At 51.6% G+C, this 24,042-nt stretch overlaps 7 protein-coding genes across 7 annotated transcripts; 5 read left to right on the top strand and 2 right to left on the bottom strand.

The window, feature by feature from the left end:
- Positions 1-33: 33 nt before the first annotated feature.
- Positions 34-3,203, bottom strand: BDZ83DRAFT_634169 (OPT family small oligopeptide transporter). The gene is made up of 4 exons (XM_060509080.1): positions 2,482-3,203; positions 508-2,425; positions 306-430; positions 34-253 (listed from the first exon to the last, which is right to left on the bottom strand). Exons 1-4 carry the CDS (start codon positions 2,749-2,751, stop codon positions 170-172), a joined length of 2,397 nt encoding a protein of 798 aa, XP_060360794.1. The 5' UTR covers positions 2,752-3,203; the 3' UTR covers positions 34-169.
- Positions 3,204-12,014: 8,811 nt separating this feature from the next.
- On the top strand, positions 12,015-12,768 carry BDZ83DRAFT_760998 (uncharacterized protein; the record flags this gene model as incomplete). Its single annotated transcript, XM_060515173.1, has 2 exons — positions 12,015-12,369; positions 12,436-12,768. The coding sequence occupies exons 1-2, from the start codon at positions 12,199-12,201 to the stop codon at positions 12,766-12,768; spliced, it is 504 nt and encodes a 167-aa protein (XP_060360793.1). The 5' UTR covers positions 12,015-12,198.
- A 932-nt stretch (positions 12,769-13,700) lies between these two features.
- BDZ83DRAFT_586906 (uncharacterized protein) lies at positions 13,701-15,290 on the top strand (the record flags this gene model as incomplete). Its single annotated transcript, XM_060505988.1, has 1 exon — positions 13,701-15,290. The coding sequence occupies one exon, from the start codon at positions 13,701-13,703 to the stop codon at positions 15,288-15,290; it is 1,590 nt and encodes a 529-aa protein (XP_060360792.1).
- A 1,958-nt stretch (positions 15,291-17,248) lies between these two features.
- On the top strand, positions 17,249-17,637 carry BDZ83DRAFT_634160 (uncharacterized protein). Its single transcript, XM_060509079.1, has one exon. It carries the CDS (start codon positions 17,276-17,278, stop codon positions 17,540-17,542), a length of 267 nt encoding a protein of 88 aa, XP_060360791.1. The 5' UTR covers positions 17,249-17,275; the 3' UTR covers positions 17,543-17,637.
- A 432-nt stretch (positions 17,638-18,069) lies between these two features.
- BDZ83DRAFT_37939 (uncharacterized protein) lies at positions 18,070-18,855 on the top strand. Its single transcript, XM_060502708.1, has one exon. The coding sequence runs from the start codon at positions 18,184-18,186 to the stop codon at positions 18,772-18,774; it is 591 nt and encodes a 196-aa protein (XP_060360790.1). The 5' UTR covers positions 18,070-18,183; the 3' UTR covers positions 18,775-18,855.
- Positions 18,856-19,195: 340 nt separating this feature from the next.
- BDZ83DRAFT_37926 (Sodium/hydrogen exchanger family-domain-containing protein) lies at positions 19,196-21,393 on the top strand. Its single transcript, XM_060502707.1, has 4 exons — positions 19,196-19,603; positions 19,664-20,514; positions 20,569-20,757; positions 20,845-21,393. The coding sequence occupies exons 1-4, from the start codon at positions 19,354-19,356 to the stop codon at positions 21,265-21,267; spliced, it is 1,713 nt and encodes a 570-aa protein (XP_060360789.1). The 5' UTR covers positions 19,196-19,353; the 3' UTR covers positions 21,268-21,393.
- A 126-nt stretch (positions 21,394-21,519) lies between these two features.
- BDZ83DRAFT_586926 (uncharacterized protein) lies at positions 21,520-22,677 on the bottom strand (the record flags this gene model as incomplete). Its single annotated transcript, XM_060505989.1, has 2 exons — positions 21,520-22,083; positions 22,186-22,677. The coding sequence occupies 2 exons, from the start codon at positions 22,675-22,677 to the stop codon at positions 21,520-21,522; spliced, it is 1,056 nt and encodes a 351-aa protein (XP_060360788.1).
- Positions 22,678-24,042: the final 1,365 nt, after the last annotated feature.

Below are 24,042 nucleotides of genomic sequence, written 5' to 3'. Positions count from 1 at the left end.
TGCGGGAGGTTGTCATCTACGGCATGCATGTCTGAGTCTATCGAATGCATCATCATGGGTAACAATGTATATTAAATTAGGCTCAAAAGTGTCGCTGTAGCAACAAACGACATCGCTCTCGTAATGTATGTATGCAACATGATCCTTTCACCCGCCGCGCTCTGATAAATTACCAGTGTGTAGGTCCGATAGTAGAACCATCGTCGGGCAAAATCTTCGTAACGGCAGCACCTTCGGCGTCAAGGTTGTTGTTCTATATTGGAAGTCAGCATTAAGAATATAGCGAAAGGGGAGGCTTATAATACCATAATTTCGTTTCCCCACCATGAAGGGAATTCAGTGTTAGAAAGACCCAGAGCAAGTCCAGAGATGACGATGCAAAGAGCGGTGCCGATGTCGAGGGCTCCAGAGAGGACGTAGTTGTAACGAGCTGATAGTCGGGTTAGCACACGTGATGACACCGACAAGTCCAAATGAGGCACTAGTCGCAAGAGAGGAAAGACTTACTCCACCAGCCGAAGAAGCGGTTGCGAACCCACCAGTTGAAGATGAGACCAACAATAACCCACTGTCCCAACCACCAGGTGGTGGCAGGAGGGATCATACCAGCAGCACCGAAGATAGCGGGGAAGAAGACGTAGCGGAGCATGCTGCGAGGGTAGCGGCGGGCAAGGAAGAACTGGATGACGGGGCAGATGGCACCGATGAGCCAGAAGTAGTTGACCCAAGAGTAAAGCTGGCCGGCACCGAACATGCGGCGGGGACCGATGACACCCCAAATAACACTTGCGTTGTAGAAAGTACGGGCATTGGGGCAGGTGAGACCCTGGGCCTGATGAGAAGTGCAGACGCCATCAATGTTACCACGGAGGAAGTTGTAAGAGGCAATCTGGACGAGGGACAACCAGACGACGGCGAAGGTCTGGGCGGCGAACATGGTGCGGGGAGGAATCTTCATGTAGTGACCGACCTTCATGTCAGACACGTACTGGAGACCGTTGTAGCAGAGCATGTAACCCCAAGACTTGAACAGCATCATGGCGACGGGGCGGCCGGGCGTCATGTAACCGACAATCATCTCAGTGATAACGTTGAGACCGGTCTGCTGGTTGGTGACGGCCTGAATGATACCGACGGGAAGGATGAAGAAGGCACCGATAATGATGCAGATGATGTAGGCCCACCAGGTCAAGTGAGTGTTCCAGACCTGGGAAGCAATCATACCAAAGGCAAAGCTGACAGCGAACATGGTCGCGAACCACCACTCAGGAGCCTCCTTGTAGCGGCGCATAAGCTTGAGATGAATATCGGCCTCTTCGTTGGAAGCAGACTTGGTGCGGTCAATGATGTCACGGCCGTAGAAGAGACCAACGTGAACGAGGGTGCTGATGAGGCCAGCGAAACCCATGCCGTAAGACAAGGAGAAGGCGGGACCCAAGATGAGAGGAGAGTACTCCTTGTATGCAGTCTCGTTGAAAGTGAAGTCGGGAGTCAAGATACGGCTCGTGTTGTAGGGCTGAGCGAAGTGGTCGAAGTTGGAGTTGGCGCTGATGGGAAGGTAGCGGTAGAAATCGGGGCCGCCCCAGGCAAGACCGATGCAGCCAAGCATCATGATGATGATACCAGCACCGACGTTGGCGATGGCGAAAGCCGGGGTCTGCAGGGGAGAGAGCAAGAAACCGGAAATGGTACTCCAGTCAAAGGAAATAGGGATAAGACCGAGACCAGTCTGACCGCCAAAGACCTGGTTGACGACAACGTTGTTGGGGGCGATCCAGCAGACAAACGTGAAGATCTGCAGGAACTGAGCAAACACCTCGGGAATCCACTCATAGACAAAGGTAGCGGCAGCCACAATGAGGAAGAACTTGTAGCGACCGATCCTCCAGCCGTTGGTGAGGGCGGGATCTGAAGACGAGTGGTCGTGAAGTGAGTGCATGACGGTGGTAGTGATGAGGGTCGCGGGCCAGACCATGGCGGCGGGCCAGACCAGGTAGCGACGCAGGATACCGGCAATACCAAGACCCATGGCCTGGGTCGAGATAATGAGCAGAACCTGGAAGCCCCAGCCAAAGTATTGCTTGTAGAAGATCTCCTGGGCGAGGAGAATATCAATGGCGTAACTGGCGGTGGCACCGGCAGCGGTCATCATGGTGATGATGGTGTGCTCCTTGACGTTGAAGGGACCGGGGTTGGTGTTGAGCTCGTGACCGAAGAGGTTGAACTTGATCTCCGGGATAACCTTGGCGCAGAAGCAACCAAGAGGGTAGGAGATCAATTGCACCACGGTGGAGGTGATGATGATGGGTGAGCGACGGAGACCGAGGAGAATGTTGCAGGCGGCGATAATTGTGCACATGATGGCACCAATCGACCAGGCACGGATAGTGTTGATCGGCAACTCGGTGTCGTCAAAAGGTTGAACCTAGTCATGTTAGTCATGGCGCCCGTTGCTCGACTCGGGACGTTGAATAAACTCACCGAAGCGCGGACCTCGGGGTAGGGAGAGTCCTCGTGAAGAGCAGCCTCAACGGCAGCCTCCTTCTCGTAGTCGCCAGACTGGACGGCGGCGTCGGCGGCATCGAGCTTGTCAATGTCCAAAAAGGGATCCCACTTGTGAATCTTCTTGAACTTCTTGAGTTCGGCGTCCGGGTTGACGGTCTCGAGACCGTTGGCATCGACGCCGGTCGAGACGGCGTCGACCACGATTGGCCGCTCTCCGACCTTGCCCCTCCACTTGCTGAAGGCCATGGTTGGCAATCTTTCAGGTACTGGTTACCGGGTTGGTGTTGCGTTCGGGTTGCACCCTGAGTTCTCAAAAGAATGGAACTCAAAGGGGGGAGTCTCTGGTCGTAGAGCTTATGGGCTGAGGAAACCAGAATCGAACACAACGAGGGAGAGCGCGTCGGGTAGTATTTAGATGCGTCGCACATTTAGGGCCTCGTCGATGGACTCCATGATCGGTTGCCATATCGGCGACCAGTGGGCCGAGATAATGACCTGCCTAATGGAGTCAGTCGTGGGCGAAGCGGGCCAACCCCTGGCGGAGCATCGGGCGATACGAAAAGGCTACTATGTAGATATTGCGCTGGATGCAAGCGGAAGCTTGTTTGGACGAGATGGAGGGTGTGTGTGTGTGTGTGTGTCTCTATGGAGTACACACACCAGGAGCCGTGGAACGGGCGGTAGCTTGTCCTTGACAGACGCACTGACGTGACCGATAAACGAAATCGCCCCTGATATGCACCAATCGTTCGTCTCAAGAGGACTCTTGTTGGGTCTATCCTTCCTCGCCACCATCTAGAAGGGTGGGAAGGGATGGTTCTGGTTGTTCGTAAGAGGTGTGATCGTGCCGTTTGATAGGATACCACGGCACAGAAAGTCAACCGACCAACCCGCCAACCCGCGTTCGATACTTCGATACCCTCGCAGATTTGGACCACCCGAAGAACTTCAGGCAACGAACTAGCATCTCGAGGAGGAACGGGCTGGATTGTGGGAGTGGAGGGGTGCTCTGGGGGTGGACACATTCCGCCCGTCTCTTCTCCACCCCCTGATAGGCCACTCTCGGTGACTGGAACAAATTAGGTACTCATGTATTGTTCGACGGTGCGGTCGCGGAGCCTGTCCGCCTCCCAGAAATGACCAAGAGGCCTCTTGTCATTCGATGGTTAGGCCAGGGCCATCGAGCGCCGTTTGAGCGGGAATGGCGTTGGGGCGTTGGCAATTGATCCATCCCGCTACCCTCCTCCGCCGTCGTGCCGCCGGTCACCGCCGCCTCCCATCTTCCAACCGCCAAAGTTGCACATTGACTTGACGACATGGGGCGCACAACAACGGAGTTGTCAGACTGACAAGAGCGCGAGAGTTGAGACCCTCGAGGTGAGTCGTTCCGCACTCAACAGGCCATTCAAAGAGCCGCCTCCCGGATCGATCGCCAAGGGGGCTGGGCGCCAAGCACGAAAAGAGCAGGTAGTCACTGCGGGAGGGCATGGTGTCGCCGGGTGTGGCAGAGAGAATGGCAGCCAAGCACATCTCAAGCAACTCAAGCAATGTCCAAGACGGGTGGCCAAGGTCGGGGAAGCGTGGGAAGCATCGCCAGAAGCCGCAAGTCGTACCCTGGGCTCGACCGCTAGAGCCAAAAGGAGGAAAAGGGCAACAAGACCAACGCGTTGGTGGCTGCGAGCTAGCCAACCCGCGTCGCCACTCCTCCGACAAAAAGTCGTTCAATGCAAAAGGGCCCTGCTTTCAGTGGATCTGCCGATAGCAAAGGGACCTTGGGGTCCGAGGATGATGCCTGTCTAGCGCGGTTGTCCCTCTTCAAGCCTTCGAGGCCAAGACTTTCTTAGTTAATCACCCGAGTTGAATCCCTGCAAAGGCACGCGAGAGTAGAAGAGCTGGAGAAGCGAGTTCCGACTCTGTTGGCCACTCAGAGACGCGGGAACAGAGCGACAATCTGCACTGTTCGGGAAGGACGTCGGAAGAGACGGCAAATGCTGCCACCCATGTCATGGTCTGTCGGCAGCGAGGCCAATCATTGCGTCGAGTTGGCTTCGAGGCTGTCAGGTTAATGACACAAGCACTGACAAGTTGAGCATTCTGGACACAAGTGGATGAACAAAAAGGTCCTGAGACCCCTCCCACCCCTTCGTTCCCTCCGCAAATGGCCCCTCTGAAAGCGTGACAAACGTCCCTCTGTGCTCCGTAGGCGCGCCCTTCTGGGTTGACACGATTGAAGGATGCCTGCCGCTTAAGATCCGAGCTGCTGGAGAGGGTTGGTTCGTCCGACTGCGCTTGGAGACTTTCCTGATGGGTGACCTCCGCCCCACGCGATAGTTCCGCGCAAAAGGACCTTGGGAATGCGGTTGTGGTCAGATTTGATTGTATCGGTATTCCTGCGTTAGCGATGAAGATGGGAGATGTCATTCATTCAGCACATCTATCCAGGAACAGCGAATCGGCGCAACTGACTCGGCAGCAACCTCGGCAGCCTTTCTCACTCAGCTATCTCACCGTCTTTCTCACTGTAGCACGACGGACAGCAATTGGACAAACTTGGTGAGCAAACATCACGCGAAGGAACAAACAGGAAGGCAAGCCATGTCTTACGCCTGACAAACCGCCGCAGCATCAATCACTGATGCCCTTTTTCTCCAAGTCTATCTGCGACAGATTCTCCAGCGCCTCGGTAGCAGTTTAAGGTTATCGAGAACGACTGGAATTACGGATTCTCGTACGTAAAGTTCCTGTCATTTCCCCAGGTCCCCGCTGGCTGGAAAAGACGGCGTAGCGCGCGGTGGCACGGTGTCACGACTGCCCACCACCACCCTGGGTGACAACCAAACAATTAAATTGGGATAATTTGTGCTTATTCAAGCATTCATCAATGCCGCCTGGAGATGCCTTCCTGACACAGCAATTTCATATCACAACTGGTAGCGATTTCCAATGCGGCAAACAGACATGGGCTTGGTGGTGTGGGCAACCTAGACATTGAATCGGATGCATTTGGCCACCACCTCGCGTGGCTTTCGGGACATGGGCATGAGAGATGGCGAAAAAGGTTGCGAGAGCTCCATCCGTGATACCCGGCCGTCGTACCCTTATTCCAGAATATCTTCTGCGGGGTGGGCAGCCAGCATGCATTCTGATCCGGACAGCTGCAGCGTCTCCTCGGTATCTCGGGTAGGTGAGTGACATCCCAGAAAAGCATGCGGCCTACCTAGCCTTGTGGACCGCCCTGCAGAAGGTCAGCCCAAGAACCAAAAATATGGCATATCCTGATGATTGCAAAAAAGCCGGTCTTTCCCATTGGCCATCTGGCAAGCGGTAGCAGGCAAACCCAGAGATAGGGAATCCCAGCCTGGTTCGTTGGCAGTCACTTATTAACCCCACGCAGCTTTCCGCCAGGCTGGTACGCTGGATCTCTCCCTCTGGGTCTCTTGATGGAGCCGACACACTCACTTTGCGGGCGACACCTTGTCTCTCAGTGACATGTCGTATCTCTAGCCTATAGGCACGATTAACATCCAATGGCAAGTTGCGGGGCCTCCAAGAGTGTTGGAAGTTAGGATAAGAGACGGCAGTGGCGTTAGTTCGGGTGAACCTGCTCAGGCGAATGGCAGCTTATTCCTTATCATCTGAGAGCTGATCTATGACATGTTAGGTCCCTTTAGAAGCCGCCACAATCCGCTCGGCCGAGGCAAGCCGTTGGTAACGCAGCCGACCTCATGCTGGTGGTTGCAGGATCGAGACACACTTGATCGGACCGGTTTCTACCCGTTCAGCTCGGCCTCGTCCGTAAGAGCAGGTATACGAGCCTCGACGCCGATTTGGTGAAGGATTCGAGGCTAGTGTGTACCTATCTGTCAACACCAATAGCCCAGCCACATTCAGCCATCATCCACGTAACGTTGCGAGTGCCGATCATGAATCTCAATGGCAATTTTCTAGCTTAATTGTTTGCTTCTTTCAATCATTCAGGTGGCCATCTTTCTTCGTCTCCGCCAAATGCTGCAGCTACGTTTGCCATTTAGCCACCGTGAGGCAATAGATCATCTGATCGTCGTTAGATAATTGTTCAATCTGACCTTCCTCAATATGCTGACGGATGCTTCTATCCATGAGCGTCTGCATTCTAATTGCTAACCGTTTGTTGCATGGGCTTTACGGTTGTCTTCTAAGATAGTGACGTCTCCCAATCATTCGCGGCCCTCGCTCATTCTGCATAATGTACGTTCCAATACATGTTATTATCATCGGGTTCAGGCACTCGTAGATCTAGTTTCGTTCTTGGTGGAAACTCATACAGATTGTCTTTGCCGGATGAGAACGTAAACAGCAGTTGGGCGGGTCTGCTGAATGAGCCTGTCTGATAGATTCTCGGCCCATGCGACAATCAAACAAGGGAGAGCTTACATGTACGAATTCATTACTGAATATACCCTACTGAGCTGAATCGGCGCGACCTCTCTTGAAGCTCTCAGATTAGAACATAGAGTAGTATCCGATGTTTGATGAACCCCAAGTCAAAGGAGAATAAAAACAACCAACAGAATTTATTTTCGGTGTCGCGTTCCTATGCACAAGATACGTTCTCTATTTTCGAGTCATAGGTAAGATGCCAAAAGAGCTGAGATACCGTGTCAACTGCAAAAGGGCGATAACACAAAAATTCGAAAACTTTCTTCATTTTCTCTCTATCAAGAACTCTTTTGAGCTGAAGTTGTAATGGGAGTGTGTTTGGAGTAACGCTCTATTCGTCTCTTACCTAACTAGAGGCGCGCGCTTTCTTGCCGTTCCCATTCTGCTGTTAGTGTGATAGAAGTACCCGACACGCTACAGCTCTGCCTCTTCATAACGCTCTGAGTCTACTAGTAGATTTCATTTGAAAGCTTCTACTATGATTCTAGGTACCTTGTTATCGAAGAAAGTAAATTCTTTGTGAGTCACAAGTACGAATCAATTCTTAGTGCGAGGTGCCTTGCGGACAGTCATTGTAAGATCTGCACGTGGGATATGCTTCAGCCTGGCCGTTTATGTTTGGTATCTCCGGCACGACTGGCCTCTTCTCCAAGCTATTGTATAAAGTTGCGGTCGAAGCCTTCAGAACAGCCTCTAAACAGCGGTGTTTTAACTATCAGGGTTGCGGTTGACCTGTGTTACTTTGCCTGCCGCCGAACTTGTTTTGAGTGGACGGGCTTATCAAGGTAGGATGCCAAAGGGCTCTTCGTGATGAATGTGAGAGGTCCTCGATGAGTCCTTTTCTCATATCCACCAAATTCTTATGACATAGACAAAACGATTGCAATGAATATCCTTTTCTCATCAGACTTTGAAGTATTTTAGCAAGTGTCATAGGCGGTGTACAAGGAGGTGATGCTAAGAAAAGACAAGATAGCCTCACTGTTGATGAGATCTCTCACACAATTGAGACAGGCATTCGGGCAATGAAGCCAAGAGATTCTTGGCAGCAAAGTTCACTTACACTGCGCAAATTAAGCAGCTGAGATGCATAATCTTACCATGACCGGAACTCTGAGTTTCTGCCCGACAACTTTGTCTCCTTTCTTCCCCACGGTGGACAGATTTGACAACATCTTTGGAAAGTGGGCACTCTCATGGACACCATGAGGGAGAACCCTTACCATACAGGTTACGGAGATTGATCTTCCAGAATGTATAAGTCAGAAGCATCTCTACTGGCATTCATTCAGGCTCACCAGCTAAACCACTCATCCCTCTCACTCACATAACCGGCCGATTCTTCACATCAACCCTCGGCTTCTGTTCCGTCCCTCATCAGCAATCCGATCAGCTAATTCTCACAACACAGCTGGTCGTTGGTGTCAGTTTACGTCTTCTCTCACATTTGAAATCACCGCAGCAGCCTCTCTCCGCTCATCTATCTACCATACAAACCAGTCACCACAATGGGTTGCGGATGCTCCAGAGAACTCACTCCTTCCGAGGCTGCCATCGAGGAGAGAGACGTCGCCAGCCTAGAAATGGCCCAGAAACTCGAGTGGTACGCGCTTCTGGAACGCGGGGTATCAGAGAAGAGAAAGAAGGAAAAGATGAAGGAGTATAGAAGGGACTGGAAAGACTTCAACGGACGCCGGCCCCGCGGTTTCTGGGGCGACTCCCCCAACTACCGAGGAATCTACGTCAATTTCCCTTAACGCAACCTCAACGACACATCATTCTCAAGGCCACGTAGAAACCTTCGCGAAACCTGGTCTCCAGAACAGAACCCCATATCATCCCAAGATCACTACAGCAACATTCCACCAGAGCACAGCGCTCGGCTATGCGGGTCTCCCGTCTCATGACAAATGTTGTACAGAGAAAGCTCAACGACCTTCACCGCATTCGGTTCTTAGAGCATAGCACCGCACCGACTATCCAGGTTCACTGTCCTAGACATGACCGTGGCAACGCAAAACTCTGAACCTCGTCCCGACAACAAAGTCGGACTGAAAAGATTCTTGGCAGTCTAGGAAAGGTTCTGCGACATGAACGTCGCTTCAGTGCATCATGATGTTGTGAATTGCTGGGACAAAGTCATGTGCTAGGTACATGTACCCAACTAAACCTAAGGTACCTTATGGCAGGTTGCAGGTCGCAAGGGGTCTTTTGGGATAATCGGGGCTTCCAGACCTCGCAAATACATCCTGGTTGTCATAATATACGGGGTCGTTGGTAATTGCTAGACACTTCTAGGCTGTATCAAACAAAGTAGACGGTACCAATGCAACATAATACATGAACCTCTCATGATTTATTCCCGAGTGCATCTAATCTCAAAGACACGAATGTTAGTTACATTCGGCCCATCAACTCATGAATTTGCGGCTGCTCTACTGAACACCAGTCGAGAATCCCATTAATTACCGAATGCCTCACCTTATCTTGATGGTCTCCATAGCATCCAATTGAGCAATATTCGGTCGCAATAGCTTCGGACTAAATGGAGCAACTCGGCACAGAATTTGAATGCCATATGACTTTGGTCAACGAAATATGGCATCCAGATTCTTGCACCTCAAACCAACAATTGGACTCCAATAGGGCTAAGGAAGTGATGGTCCACGAATCGTGCACTTGAAATAGGACAGCATGTCACGTAACAATACTGTTCACTGCCTTAAATTCCATTTCACCACCTAGGTTGGCAACAAGATCTGTATAATGCACATGTGGTTGGCTGCTGCAAGAACTCGAGGCTCGAAGGTCATTTGATGAACTCCTTGGAACAACAAACAAGCCGCATGTCGTTGGCTCAATGCTCGCAAGGCCGCCCATCTTCTGCATGCAGCCAACGAGACGTTCGACTGCCTCGGCCGGCCTGGGTCAAACCGGCATTCGCTACCCCGCTATGCTCTTGCACGTGCTCCGATCCCCGGCACCCGACAGAAGGATCCCGGCCCCGGTCATGGCCCCACCAAGCGCTCTCGCATCGCGAGTGAGAAAACGGAAACTGGCGCGGACGAAAATCAGCTTCATCGTGGGGTTGTCACTCAGAAATGAGAGAGTCGCTACAGATCTTAGTGGAGATAGACACACTGATGCTGCTTGCTATATGTCAACACGATCAGTTGCAAGAGTGGAGTTTAGTTCTCTCACCTTTACTTCATTGAAGCTTACCGTGGTCGGGCGCTATCATCTTTCAATAACCCAACCTCTTCTCGAGCTTTGAACTGGGACTTGAGACTTGAGGTTTGGCAATTTGGATTCCACGCACGGATATTGTCCTGTAGAGTAAGGCTGTTTTGGATCCTCAATATAACCTAAGAACCAGGAGACCGACGGCACCATAATTCGACTACTGTATCAATTTAATGTAAGAAGAGTAGCGGGCCGCAGACTCAGAGGTGACTTCTGCAAGCAAGCTGCTAGGCTGTTGAGATTGTATCCTCATAAAGACTAAGTAACCAATAAGAGGGCGTGCTAGATCAAAGGGACTTGTCTACTGACTAAGTGTACAAGATCGAAGTAACCGTTGTCTCGAATGTCAGAGATGACTCAATTGGATCGGACCAGCCAATACTGAAGCTTATATGCCCAACCTAAGTCCTGGACCTTTGCTGAGCAAGCCGCAAGCACTACAACTTATCCGCGATACAGGCTGATAGACTGCTAAACGGCTTTTTAGTTCTGACCAGTTCGGTTACGGAGCCTTAGCCTTCCGTCAGCTGATACTTGTACTGTCTTTACTGGCTTCTACATTTCCTGGGGCTGTCCGTAAAGGCAGTTGAACGGTACATAACAACTTGACTGAATAATTTCTCAAGAAACCTCGTCGTTCTCTGACCTTCTCAAGAATGGTGAGATTCTCAACTCTTAAATATCATAGAATTTTCACAACCTTCCTACTTCTCAATGTTCAAATCGCTATTGGTCTACTTGCACAACTACCGAGTATGAATCCAATTCAACAATGCGTATGGAGGCGTCTTGCTCTCCTGCTTCGCAATCATCCCTCCGCTCTGTGTTCAATTGAGATTGTAACGGACTACTCAAGAATCTCCTCCTGTATTCGTTTTGTGTAAGCCAATAGTTGATTACCACATCGATCAATTTGGCACAAAAGCAAGTCACGACCGCAAAGTGTACACCGGTTCGGAGATAGGTGGGTGCGCCACGGGAGGTACTTCGGACTCGGACTCGGACCATCCTTGACTAAGGATACAAAGATCCATTGGAGCTTTGATACATCGCGCAGGCAACCGGCACGCAGCAGCATTTCATGCTGATACGCTTCTCGAATTAGATGTTACTGCTGCATTATGCCTTGCCTGTTGTGAACTCTCAGAAAGGCCGTCGGCGAGCACGTGGTGTTGTTTACTTGAATGCGTGCAAGATAGAATTGAGTTGCAAATCCACGTGAATTGTCTCCTGCGGGCCGAGGCAGTGAGCTTCTGGTTACAGAGAGAAACGCCCATGCCCCGCCACAGCCAAGGAAGCATCCTACTAACAATTCATGCTAACAACGACAAGGCTGTACGACCTGGGGCAATTCGACGAATTATCGACGCTGGGGAAACAGTGGGGTAGGATTCGGTATGTGTTCTCATAATAGTTGCCAAAGACTAATGTTACGATCGCCGGCCGTGTGAGCGATGCATGTTGACCGCTTGCCGAATGATCGACGAATCCTTGCCCAACACCTTCCCTGTCACCGCTGCACATCACACTTCCTTTCACGTTCGCATAATTATCTTCGGGAAAGGCAGTTTCTGTCTTGAACCTGTTTTTCGGGACGTCTCGCCAGAAAAGGACCCATCAAAGAGTTTTCCTGGGTTCTGTCCGGGGGCTCATCAGAGGCGGAGGATCGCTGGGCGGCCTCCGCATCGTTTCATGTTTCGAAGCCAGACCCTGGGCCACAGCTCCCAAATCGCCGGGCGCTTGAAGATGAGGCTCTCTGAACACGTCATAGCTCAGGGCTACCCCAGATGTGCTTGGTTCATGCTCTAGGGGTCAGCTACTCTTTTGGACGGACAGAAGTGTGTGTGGTCCGAGGTAAACAACAGCATGTGAATCACGATGATTTGATTCTATGGATCATAAAAAGGCTTCAGTTGCGCCTGCAACAAATAACACACCATTACCACCATCATCATCACATCTAAACAGCATTCCAACTTACCAACACATTTCAGAATTAACTTTGACCACAGTCAATACACAATCAGCACAATGTCTTTCGCCGATCTTTCGAAGAGCTTGAGCGACATCGAGCGCAAGGTCAACAAGTCGATCAAGATTCTCGGCAAGGGCAATGACATGAACTACAAGGATGCCATCAAGCTGGGCACCAAGTCAAACTCAATCGTCAGCACGATCAACAAGGGTATCAAGGACTACTCGGTGAGTTTCCGTTTTCTTTCGTTTCTGTCAAGCGACTGTTGGGACTAACATTTGAATCAATAACAGACCTTCACTCCCTCCGAAGACGAAGCCAAGAAGCTTCTGGGCCAGATGAATACCATCGTCGACCTCACCGAGACTCAGCTTAATGCCATGGTGTCGAACCAGGCTCGTTTCGAGAGCTTGAAGGTTGGTGGTCTCGTGAAGAAGAACGTCACCAAGACCGAGGCTGCTGGCAAGGAACTTTCTGCGGTCATGATTTCCAAGGCCCCTGCAAGCATCAAGGGAGATGCCGAGGCGCTTGAGAAGAGGCGCGAGGCTGCTTTCAACAAGGCATCTGGAGCTTTTGCTGGGTCTACAGGCGGCGAGGACGAGCAACTCGGAGACGATTCCGACTAAGCGTATACTAGTTCCGATCTTACAATACATAGTGGCGGTGTAAATAAGAGTCTACCCTTTCGAAATCTTGACAAAGGCTTGCGAATGGTGGTTTAAAGTGCCATCTCATCAACCAGCCCGATGGGTGCGCCAGTCAGTGCTGGTTTACTGCTTCTCTGCAGTGATGATGGGTTTTGAGAATTAATGTCATCACATGCAACGAAATGTATGGTTGCTGGCGATAGCACCAACTTGGTGTGATGCAACATGAGCCTGGGCCACTATGCGTCCCGTCAAGGTCTTGGATGATACGGTACGGCCCGCGGATTTTAGTGTTAGTAGGGCAGGGCAACTCGACTGACTCGACTGGACGTTCAGTTCAGCTCCGTTACTTCTAATGATAATCAACGCAAACTTTTCTGCTTTCCAATAGGGGAACATCGGATCCTGCGGCGGGGATATGATACGGGCGCTCATGCTTGGAATTCATTTCCCTTGAATGGCGCGGATTAAGCTGACGATCGCAATGTCTTAGTGAACATGATTGGAGGAGGAAAGTGACCTTAACTGTCACATTTATTGAGTTAGTGGCAGAAGAATCAGGCGCTAGTTGCCAAATCATGAGTCGAATAATCAAAGGTGACATGGAATGATTAATGCTTGGATAGTCCAACATTATTAGAACTCGTTGTCCAGATGTTACGTGCTTGGAGATGCGATGAGAAAAAGACAGGGGGCATGAGCTAACCCAATAAAGCCTAGCTTCCATGGTTGCTCCTTACTGGCACTTCTGGTGTGGTTGGAGGGCGCGCCAAATCGTGGCTGCCTAGGGAATATCGGGTCCAAGCCCGGAGAGGGGTTTGGTGAGTTTATGTTCCTCTGAAGCCACTGAGGTCATGGCAGCTTCTTATTTACCTCGCCATCAATGCTTCATCGTGCTCAACCACATCGAAATGGAGACCCTTCCTCAAGAATTGGTCGATGATATTGTCTCTTATCTATTACCGCAGCAGCAGCCCGAAGCAAAACTGAAGCCTTATAATACGCGCATGAGACCAGTCTGGCCCATCGCTCCGATAGCCACAGTCTCGCATCGACTACAAGCCGCCGTGGAAAAAGCCACGTTCAGATCTCTGAAGATCACCAGTGACGAATTTCCGAAATTCATTGAGCTTTTCACTCCGGCTAGGCGATATCATCTGGCCAGCTTGATCGTCACCATCACTCTTCCGCCTTACGATGATGCTGCATCCCACAGAGCGGAATCGCCCGAAGAACGGCTTATCAATGACAAGTGCTACAGTGATGGCATAAGAACACTATTCGAGATTCTTCGCGGTTGGGAAGATGAAGATCCCGATACAATCAGCTGTCGCCTCGCGTTATATATAAACCACCCAGAATCGCCTTCTGATACACCATGGCCGACCAAGTATGTTCCCTGGGGTGAGATGTACCCCGAGGAGGACGGGATTTATGAGGGTCGGTTCTTGCATTCCTTCATTGAACTAAGAGAATGCCGACTACTCCCGGATCTGGCGAGAATCAAACAGCTCACGATGATTCAACCAGAGGAGAGGTATGGCTACCGGAACACCTACCCCAGGGTGCCTATCCTCCTTGCCTCAAAGATGCCGAATTTGGAACGCTTCAAGCTATTCATCAACGACGACGAGAAGAGATTCGACCAAATACGAATCAATAATCGGAACGAAGCGGCAAAATCTATTCGAGAGCTATCACTACCGTCACTGAGGAAAGCCGAATTCGAGTTCTTTCAGAGACGATATCGGAACGAGAGGGCAATGCCGCCAGCGTTACATGAGCCCGGAGTCCCAGACCCGTTGAGCTCTGCTATCTGCGCATTCTCACAAAATCTCGTAGATCTGAGTGTTACCGGCTCCTTTGACGACTCCCTCCTACGACCTATGCAGGGCCTGAGCAAGACATCATGGCCCAACCTTAGATTTCTCGACATTAACATGCACGCCACTTCCCCCTCAGGAACTTGGTACTTCCAAAAGGCAGACGGCAGCCCTGACCACCGGCCCTATACTCACAGCTCCAGCACAAATAACGCCCACTCGGATCTGCACAACGAAGAGTTCAGCTTCGTGGAGGAGGCCGCCTACGCGCGCATGACCCCTGTAGAAGTCTTCCGCTGCAAGCCTGACAACGACCATATCGCGCCTTTCATCGATGCGTACGCCAACGCGCTGAATTTGATGCCTACGCTCACCTCCGCGGCGCTGAACTTTCAGCTCGAGTACGAGGCTGAGGAGGATGAACCCATCTGGATGTGCATTGCGTATTTTGCGCCCTGTCGTACGGCGCCAAAGCACCCGCCAAGGTTCCTGTGCCCGAAATGCAATAGAGGCGTGACACGTCAGCTGGTGAAGTTATACCTAGACTGGGAGCCGACCGAGGAGCTGGCGGCTAACCTGCGTGCGATCGGAGACGAGATTCACGACGCACCGATGGTGGAAAAAACCATGGCCCAGTTTATGGATCAGCATGAGTGGGTTAATAACGAGGAGTCTTGAGAATGAGATATGAAAGAAGCTTCTTCAATTGGCAAGCGAAAGGACAACACATACTACCTAGAGGTGATCAGCGTAGCTCCGTTACCAGAACCCGGTAGTCTCGATAGTTGGCAGATGAACACATCAGATTGTATTCTAGTAATGTTCATAATTGTGATGACTGTTGGTTGCTTGAAATAAGATCTCGTAGATAAATGCGCCCCTTTATCATTGTATTTACGGAGAAGGATTCTAACACACAGGCATGATATGTCTAACGACAGCTCGTGACTGAGTTGATATGGGCCGGCTGAATGTTCTCTTGTCGGTCTTGACAAACTAATCCTTTCAAGAATGACGAGTCTTGTGACGGTGGATGTTATGGCTTGCGAGCGAAAGCTAAGCGACTGCCCAAAACTCCAAGGAATCGGAAACGACCACTTCGAGGAACAATGGTCTTTCTGCCTCGGTTGCGTAGATTTCAATCAATCTCACCACCTTTCTCCATGAAATTTAGTTCTCCAACTTACGTCAGACGAGGTTGATCTCATTTACAAATAAGACATTCAAAGTCCCTGCAAAGCCTCAACGACCGCTGCGAGTCGGTATAATTCCTAGACCATGACCCATCGGCAGATTCTCCTCCCCTCGTCAGACTGTGATTGACGGCTCGAGAAATTCAGTCTATGAAAGTCCTCAGAGAAAGTGCTTTACGGGTGATCAAACGCGGCATGTTTCTGGAGATGGTCGAACACAGCCAAGGCCAAAGCAAAAGCCTGCAATAGCAAATAAGCATATTTGGTATATAGGTAAGGTGTGGTGCAAGTTTGCCTTCCCTTGCTTGTTGCTATCTTCAGAGCCACAATGCCAAGTAATGTTTTAGGGTGCACTATACTCGAGACAAAGATGGGACGGTCAACAAACTGGAGAATATGGCCCTTTCGGAAAGCAGTCTGTGCCTGTTGTGGAAGAGGAGGTTTCGCTAGATATTATGTACCCGATAATTAGCTGAGAGAACATAAACCAATCACCCAAACCCTCATCCATGAGATGAACGATATATTGCTCGATACAAGTAAAATCAATTTGTGGTAGATTCTCGATAACACTCTTGACGTAATGCCTGGTTTTGTAGATTTGATTCCACGCGAGGCTTTCATTGCTGTCACAGAGTGCAGCAGAACTTCCGTTGGACCGTTCATGCGGGTAAGCCGGCTCAATCGGCTTACTCCCGACAATCTTGAGAGAGAGAATTTCACTTCCAATTTCCAATCTCATTCCAAGTGCCTACAAACCGGTAAGCGCAGCTATCTGCCTCACAATGCGTCGAATTCTCACGCTTCACGAGCTCTTCCAAATGCCAATTTCCATCGAAATGGATACACCAATATTGGGAGTGAGTTCCGAACATCACCAAAAAGTCACTTTTGCAAAAGACAAATCAGTTGAGCTTCGTCGACCAACATGTAAGGTGGGCGCGTGGCTTAGAGGTTTAAAGTTTGTAAGACGTGTTCCCTGGCGTAGATCGGACTCGGATCCTGTCGTGGGTGCCCACCTCACCCCGAAACGGCTGGGGCTCTAGTTCGTCTGGTCATTTTTTTTTTTTTTCGCAAATCATCCAGTTTGCTGGGTGGCAGTGCCGTGCGTCACAGACTCAGAGCAGATGCAGCACTTCTTGGGACTTCTAGAAGAAATGGAATTTCCTCATTGGCGGTTAGACGTCAGCATCCTGTCAAGCGACTCTACCTCACTCCTTGAAGCAGGGAGATCCGAGATCCGTTTGGTGCCATCATTTTGCTGGAAACAAGCAGCACCTCCTTGCAGAGCAGTAAATCGAGAGCACGCAAACCGGAAACCTCAGCATCCTATGCGCTAAAAAAGCTTGGGCTGGACTAAGGAGTTGGGCTCTGTCCAAACCGCCCCGGAACCTGACTCAAGGAAGGATGTGCGATACTCGCGGGACATCTCTGAGCTTGTCTGTGGTTTCGTTGATAGAGTTCAACAACATGCGAGTAACCGTTTGGGAACTGGTGTGGACGCCGTCTCAAGTTGCTGGGTCCGTCTGTCCCATCCTAGGCAGCTCTCCCCTGCCGACTCTGAAGCACTGCAGAACCAGTTCTTCCATTGATTTGAGGTCCACGACTGTTCGCTGGAACCTGACTCAATTGTCGGCCGCAACACTGTTGAAGTACTGGGCTGCCGTTTCAGCGTGTCTTCTTCGCGGAGTACGCTACAACAACGCGCATCTCTCCAAGATCCCCCCATATTTTTAGCTTTTCGCTACTGTCTTCGGCGTTCGCGGGCGGCCTATGTGTGGAACTCCCTCACCCCTCCGCGACGTTGAAGCCAACGCTCCCGCACTTCGCAACCCAACTTCTGCCCGCCGACCTCCGCCCATACCGGATCCATGGGAGGCATCGTAGGGCGGGCGGCAGGGCTTAGTGTCTGTTAAGCAGGTTACATGGAGGTGGATCTGGCAGTATGCCGGGGTGGGCAGTTTAACCTCGAACTCCCCCCATCTGGCCAATCGCAACCAACCTTGCATCCTGACGGACCTGGCTCCAAGCCATCCGGCGACTTTCAGAGAAGGTGGCATACCTTGGAGGAACGGTATTATCTCTGATATAAAGTTGACTTGACAGACGAGGGGAGGGGATCGTCTCAGTTCTTTCAAGGGCCAAGCCATTCTTTTTCTGACCACAGTCTCCCTGTTCCAACTTCCAGACCAGACGCTCTTTCAGTCGCCATATATCCCCACGGTATCCCACACCTCAAAGACCAAGGTTTTGTGCTCGCCGTCGAAACTGTCACTCATTCAGTCGACGAACAGTCTGTCAAAGCTCTATCAACTACTCAACTATATCTCTCTTTCTATACGTCGACTTCAGTCACCAACAAAGCATCCACCGTCATAATGCGCTCTTCAATCCTTTACCTCGCCCTGGCCGGCCTCGCCAGCATCGCGCAAGCCAACCCAATCATCAAACCAGACGCCCAAGTCGACCCCAAAGGCCTCATCACCCGCAGCCTCTCCCACCTCCTCTTCTCCCGCTCCGAACCAACACGCTCCGAGCCGCCCCCGACAAAGAGGCAAGCAACGCCGCCTCCCCCTCTGACAAGCAACCCGGCCGCCGCCCCGCCCGGCGGCGGCGGCGCAGTTAACAACGCCAACCGCACCGTCACCCTGACCGTGATCCAAGGCGACACCCTCGGCCAGATCGCGCGCCTCCTCAACTCGGGCATCTGCAACATCGCCAAGCTCAACAACATCCCCAACCCGGATTTCATCGAGATCGGACAGGTCCTGCAGGTGCCCATCAACGTCGCCAACCCGGACAACGACTCGTGCCTCAACCGCGGCGGCGCGATTCCAGCCCCGGGACAGAACGCTACTGCTCCCGGTACGCCGCCTCCAGCGGGTGGCAAGGGGAAGGGGAAGGGGAAGAAGGATAAGCGGAGCGGGACCCTGTTTTCCGAGAAGAGCCCCCGGGCGCCTTTGCGGTAATCTGTTCCGCAAGTTGATTTTGGCCGAATTGGGAAAAAAGTCGCCGGGAGGGCTTACTACCTTGGGAGACGAGATTTCGGGATGCGCACCGTGGCTGGATAACACGAGACTTTGGCAGCTGGCAGCGGGTCTAGCCTTGGAGTTTTAGGACATTGGCATATTTCAGGTGCGAGATGTGTTTTTGCGTTGTTGCTCATTTTTATAATATACCTGGCTGGAACAGTCTATTCGAACATTGAAAACAGTCCACCAATAAAGTTTCCGTTGCAACTTTGGGTGACAACCTGAAGTACGAAGAAACATTAGCAATAGACGGCGCTCGTGTGCTTTCTTGGGATCATGTGACGTCATGCGCCGAGAGTTGCTCATGAGTCAGCAAAGGGGAGACCCCAGTAAACATCGCCAAGATCTGCGTCAATTTTCAAACTGCAATTGTCTTCAACAATAATCCCGAGCTGATATTGAGCGGTCAATTAATAAAGGAAGACGATATCCAGCTGCCATACGTGAAATGGCTGTTGCCCAAGTCTCAACGTCTCTCTTACTCTCAAGATACTCCTGATCAAACCACGCAGAGCTATGACAGCAACAACATCCTCACTGGCCTATCATGAGCCATCCATCACCACCATCGCCATCCTTTCCGGCTTCCTCCTGCTGCTCAATATCGTAAATTATGGCCTCGACAAGCTCGTCTACTGTGGCCTCATTGGTCAGGTATTCCTCGGTATCGCATGGGGAACACCAGGAGCAAAATGGCTTTCCGAAGAATTGGAGCACTCGATGGTGCAACTGGGATATCTCGGCCTGATCTTGATTGTCTACGAAGGTAAGGTCCATCTATTGCAATACCCAATTGAGCACTGCGGTACTAATTCTTGGTCCACAGGAGGTCTCTCCACCTCCTTCAAATCCCTCAAGGCCAATCTTCTACTCTCAATTGGAGTCGCCGTCACTGGCATCGCCGTCCCCATGGGCCTCTCCTTCACCCTGAGCTCTTTGATCGGCGCCACACCGCTGCAAGCCTTCGCCGCGGGAGCAGCCCTCTGCTCGACCAGTCTAGGGACAACCTTTACGGTTCTAGGCACGAGCGGCCTCACGACCACCCGCATGGGAGTCGTGTTGACTAGCGCTGCCATGATGGATGACGTTGTCGGCCTCATCATGGTCCAGGTCGTGTCCAACCTCGGTGGTGGCGGCGGCAGCGACTTCAACGCCGTGACGGTGGTCCGACCGATTCTCGTCTCGTTGGGTTTCGCGACCGTTGTACCGGCGGTGTGTAAGCTCGTCGTGGGGCCGATCACATTGCGCCTGAACACGATAAGAGAGAAGAACCCTGGGTCAAGGATTGATCAGCTTCTTCGTATGCGTCAGACTGCCCTCATCATCCATACGTGTTGGTTGTTCGGGCTCATTATGGGAGGAGCCTTCGCTGGGACATCGACCTTGCTTGCGGCATATGTCGTGGGCGCCACCATCAGTTGGTGGGACAGCGAGGTGCCTCATCTCATGTCTCGCGAAAAGGGCAAGCAGAAAGCACCCACGGTCCAACTTGCATCTGCTTCAGACAACCAAGAAGCTATTCCTGTAAACAATCCAGGGCAATCGAGTTCCGAGAACCCACCTGCTGCTGGTCCAATGCCAAGCAATGGCGAATTGGATACCTACAACACAGGCATTGAGATTTACGAACGTTACTACAGCAAGGCCGTTGACCACGTGCTGAAGCCTTTCTTCTTCGTAAGTCCCCATGGTAAATATCCTTGTATTGATGTCAGATGCTAACCCTCACAGGCATCCATCGGCTTCTCCGTACCGATAACGAGGATGTTTTCCGGTCCCATTGTTTGGCGTGGAATAGTCTACACTATTCTGATGATGGGTGGCAAACTAATGTGTGGTGTTTGGCTGCTATCTTTTGCCAGTCCGTTGCAGTCCGTGCAGCGGATCACCAACAAGGTATCTGATTTAGGGAAGCAGAAGGCGAAGAAACTCGCACCCGGAACACAATGTGCCGGGACAGCAACAGATTCGGGAGCAAACAACAACCAGCCTTCTCCTCCAAAGCAGCCGCAACAGGACCAGGAACCGCGGCAGGGTGCGCAAGATGGTCAAACGGAAGAGGTGCCGCCTCAACCGCTCGACTCGCGACAACTCGGAAAAACTCCAAAAAATGCTTCCCCCAAGCCGGAGATGCCCGTTTCTGTGTATCCGGCTTGCATCCTCGCCTCCGCAATGGTCGCTCGTGGTGAAATTGGCTACTTGATTTCTGCACTAGCCGAAAGCACCGGCATCTTCAGCGGAGGATCAGGCGCACCTGATCAACCTTCGGAGATGTTCTTGATCGTGACGTGGGCCATCACTTTGTGCACAATCGTAGGACCGATTTGCGTTGGCCTGCTTGTGAATCGGGTAAAGCGGCTTGAGACGCTCAGCGGCAAGGGCATGAACGGAGGTGGACGAAACGTTCTCGGTGCCTGGGGTGTGGAATAGACGGCAAGAGAGACCTTTCGGCGAGCGATAGACAAGCGATTCCCGCATTCTTCATGAAGCTGCCACCATATATGTTGGCATACCCCCATCCTCATGCAGGAGATACGTCGGGCTCATCTATAGCCCAAGTCAGTAGCCAGTCCAGGTCATACAGAGTAGCGTCTGAAACTGGTACCAAGACTTTGATATTCTTGACGTTCATGTACGTGTCAGTCGGAATCATGTGTATGGATCGAGCGTGTTCCTCCCGAGTCATGAGCCGTCGAATGCGACTCCTTGTAAGCCCGACTGCTCCCACCACTGCTTCAGCCCGTCCACGTCACACCAGTCAAACTGTCTCGGCTCCTCGAACCACCACCTGCTACCGGGTTTGGGCTTGTCGCTAGCATACTTCTTGAGGCAGCCACCATCAAATCGGTGGTTCTTGACACCGACAAGGAGTATGACGCTCCCAATTTTGGGGGTGAAGGCCTCGGCGTCGAGGAAAACGGTCAAGATGACTTGCTTGCTAGTGCTCGGGTCAACTAGTCGAGCAGTTCGTTGTGTATGATGCGGCGGCATGTGGGACGGCTCGATTTCGGATAGTGAGGCGACGACTGCGAGAACGTTGACAGACCAATTCTGTTTGTAGGGCAAGTTCGGAATGGATCGTAAAGAGGTCAGCTTTAGAGGCGTGTTCGGATCTGTCCAGTCGCGCGGCAAAGCCACAGGACCTCCCTTATTCTTGGCCTGCACCCTTCGTTGAGTTGCCTTTGTCTCCGACACGTGCATAACCTCGAAACCATCTTCGTCTTCATCATCAGCCTCCGCGGTTGCCTCGGTTGCCCCGATCGAACGCGTGCGTTGCGGTATCGGGCGCTGGGTCGATGCGGGTATCGAGATCGGCCTTGATTGTCGTGCCTTTGTCGGAGTTGCGACGGATTCCACATCGCTGTCGGAGACGACCTCGTCCTCAACTTCATGTTCCGGAGACGTTACATCGGGTTCCGTGAGAGTTCTATGCCATCCAACGGTGACTAGGTCATGGACCACCAAGTGTACCATCTGCCGTGTCCCACCAGAGCGATCGTCATACCCAGCGAGATCCTGCAGACGAATCGAAAATTCCCCCAAGCGGACGTAGCAGCCGACGCGGACAGCTCCGGTGTCCAGAAAACGATGCATCTCTCCCCGGAGGAGAGCCTGTATACAGAGCTCACCGTCCCCCAGCATTAGTCGTATGGCCCTCCATCGCTTCGACCGTGGCACCGGGAGCGACTCGACGTCTTCAACGAGGAAGATGGAACCGGGGATGCAGTAGCGGGTGCGCAGCAGGTCGTTGATCAAGGGTTTCGGGACGAATGGCTCGGCGTCATTGGCAAATGCTACCTCGGCTAGCCTCGTCGACTTTTCGGGCGTGTTGGGGGACATGTGGACGCGTTCATCGTTTCGCGCCGACGCGGTGTGGGAGTTCAGATCGCGGACGTCAAGTGGTGATGTCTCTATGAGATTCTGCCGCCAGTGGAGGGATGGCACGAGATCACTGACAGGGCCGTGGCGTGGCGGGCATGCCCACTGAAGATTCGCTAATGCAAGTCATTACGTAGCTTTGGGCGACAGCTAGGGATCACCCCGGCCCGGCCTGACAGGCCGATCCTACCCCTCCGCCATGCATCCGCATTTCCCTCTATCAGCATTCACGATCGACTTCACTTTTGAATAAAACTGAACCTGCTCTTTCAACTCATCCTTCAGGTATTTGATTATCATCGAATAAAATTCCTTTGATTGACTCAGGTCATAAAAGTTTTCGACTAGTTCACAATCATGCTTTCAGACTTACTTTCGTCACCTTTCCAATCTTCCGTGTAAACTCATCAATGACCTCACTTAACCAACCTGTGCTCATTGATCGCATCTTGGGAAGCAGCAGACATTACGACTCTGCTCCTAAGTTTGAGAAGATCAAATATACTCATATTCATCAATATACCTTCACAATCTACGAATGTTACTCTTGTGCGGCGAGATTATTAATCGTATGACCTTTGATACTACATCAAGGTCCCCCCCCCCCCCACCCCAGTCATCTGTTCCGGTGAGTCGGTTAACCATCCGAAGCCCTACTCTTCATTCGTCGACATTTTCAGCCTGGTCCAAAACTTCAGAAACACCTGCCAGCAAAGGAAACTCATTTACTAGAGGCTAGAGCGCTTCCGAGGTCCTGGGACAATATTGCCTTGAGAGAACATATTCCGTGGTAAGAACGAATAAGACCGAAAAGCACCCAGATGAACGCTAACTCAGCCGTAGATACTAGCTGCTATGGATGAGAAACAGATTGGCTGGCATCAGTGATGCACTAGCAGTGTCGCTGCTCGTTTGCATGGGCCACATCGTTCATGAAGCATCCCCAGGAGAGTCTGATGCGGCAACAGAAGTGGCCAGTGACAATAACCCGAACAGAACGATCGCCATCGCCTGGGGTGACACACTCACTCGCGCATGGTACTAAACAGTGCGACATGGTAATATCTCAATGCAAGCGGCGCCAGAGAATTAGCAGAAGGGACGATCAAGGCGACGCAGGCAACCAGCAATCCAAGGGTCAAGAGGATACATGTGGCGATACGCGCGTTACGACCGTAGGAGATATGAGCTAGGAGGGAGAATGTGATCAAGCAGGCGTGGAGATCCTAGAGAGATGAAATGGCTATTCGACCCCAAGATTCATATCAAAACATCAATTACAACATCATAACCTCATTTAGCTCCGTCGTTGAACATCTGTGGTCA

This window comes from Colletotrichum acutatum, assembly GCF_030867785.1.
Source record: "Colletotrichum acutatum strain CBS 112980 chromosome Unknown BDZ83scaffold_110, whole genome shotgun sequence".
In the NCBI taxonomy this organism is placed as follows: domain Eukaryota; kingdom Fungi; phylum Ascomycota; class Sordariomycetes; order Glomerellales; family Glomerellaceae; genus Colletotrichum; species Colletotrichum acutatum.
The sequence above is the reverse complement of the archived record's forward strand: the minus strand, read 5'-3'. Positions and strand labels throughout refer to the sequence as shown.

Excerpts from the sequence above, each read along its gene's own strand:
- BDZ83DRAFT_634169 (XM_060509080.1), bottom strand. The coding sequence starts at position 2,751 with ATGGCCTTCAGCAAGTGGAGGGGCAAGGTCGGAGAGCGGCCAATCGTG. Across the intron at positions 2,426-2,481 it reads ACCCCGAGGTCCGCGCTTCG|GTTCAACCTTTTGACGACAC; the intron begins GTGAGTTTATTC and ends TAACATGACTAG. Across the intron at positions 254-305 it reads GGTGGGGAAACGAAATTATG|AACAACAACCTTGACGCCGA; the intron begins GTATTATAAGCC and ends CTTCCAATATAG.
- BDZ83DRAFT_634160 (XM_060509079.1), top strand. The coding sequence starts at position 17,276 with ATGCGAGTAACCGTTTGGGAACTGGTGTGGACGCCGTCTCAAGTTGCT.
- BDZ83DRAFT_37926 (XM_060502707.1), top strand. The coding sequence starts at position 19,354 with ATGACAGCAACAACATCCTCACTGGCCTATCATGAGCCATCCATCACC. Across the intron at positions 19,604-19,663 it reads GATCTTGATTGTCTACGAAG|GAGGTCTCTCCACCTCCTTC; the intron begins GTAAGGTCCATC and ends CTTGGTCCACAG. Across the intron at positions 20,515-20,568 it reads TGCTGAAGCCTTTCTTCTTC|GCATCCATCGGCTTCTCCGT; the intron begins GTAAGTCCCCAT and ends TAACCCTCACAG.
- BDZ83DRAFT_37939 (XM_060502708.1), top strand. The coding sequence starts at position 18,184 with ATGCGCTCTTCAATCCTTTACCTCGCCCTGGCCGGCCTCGCCAGCATC.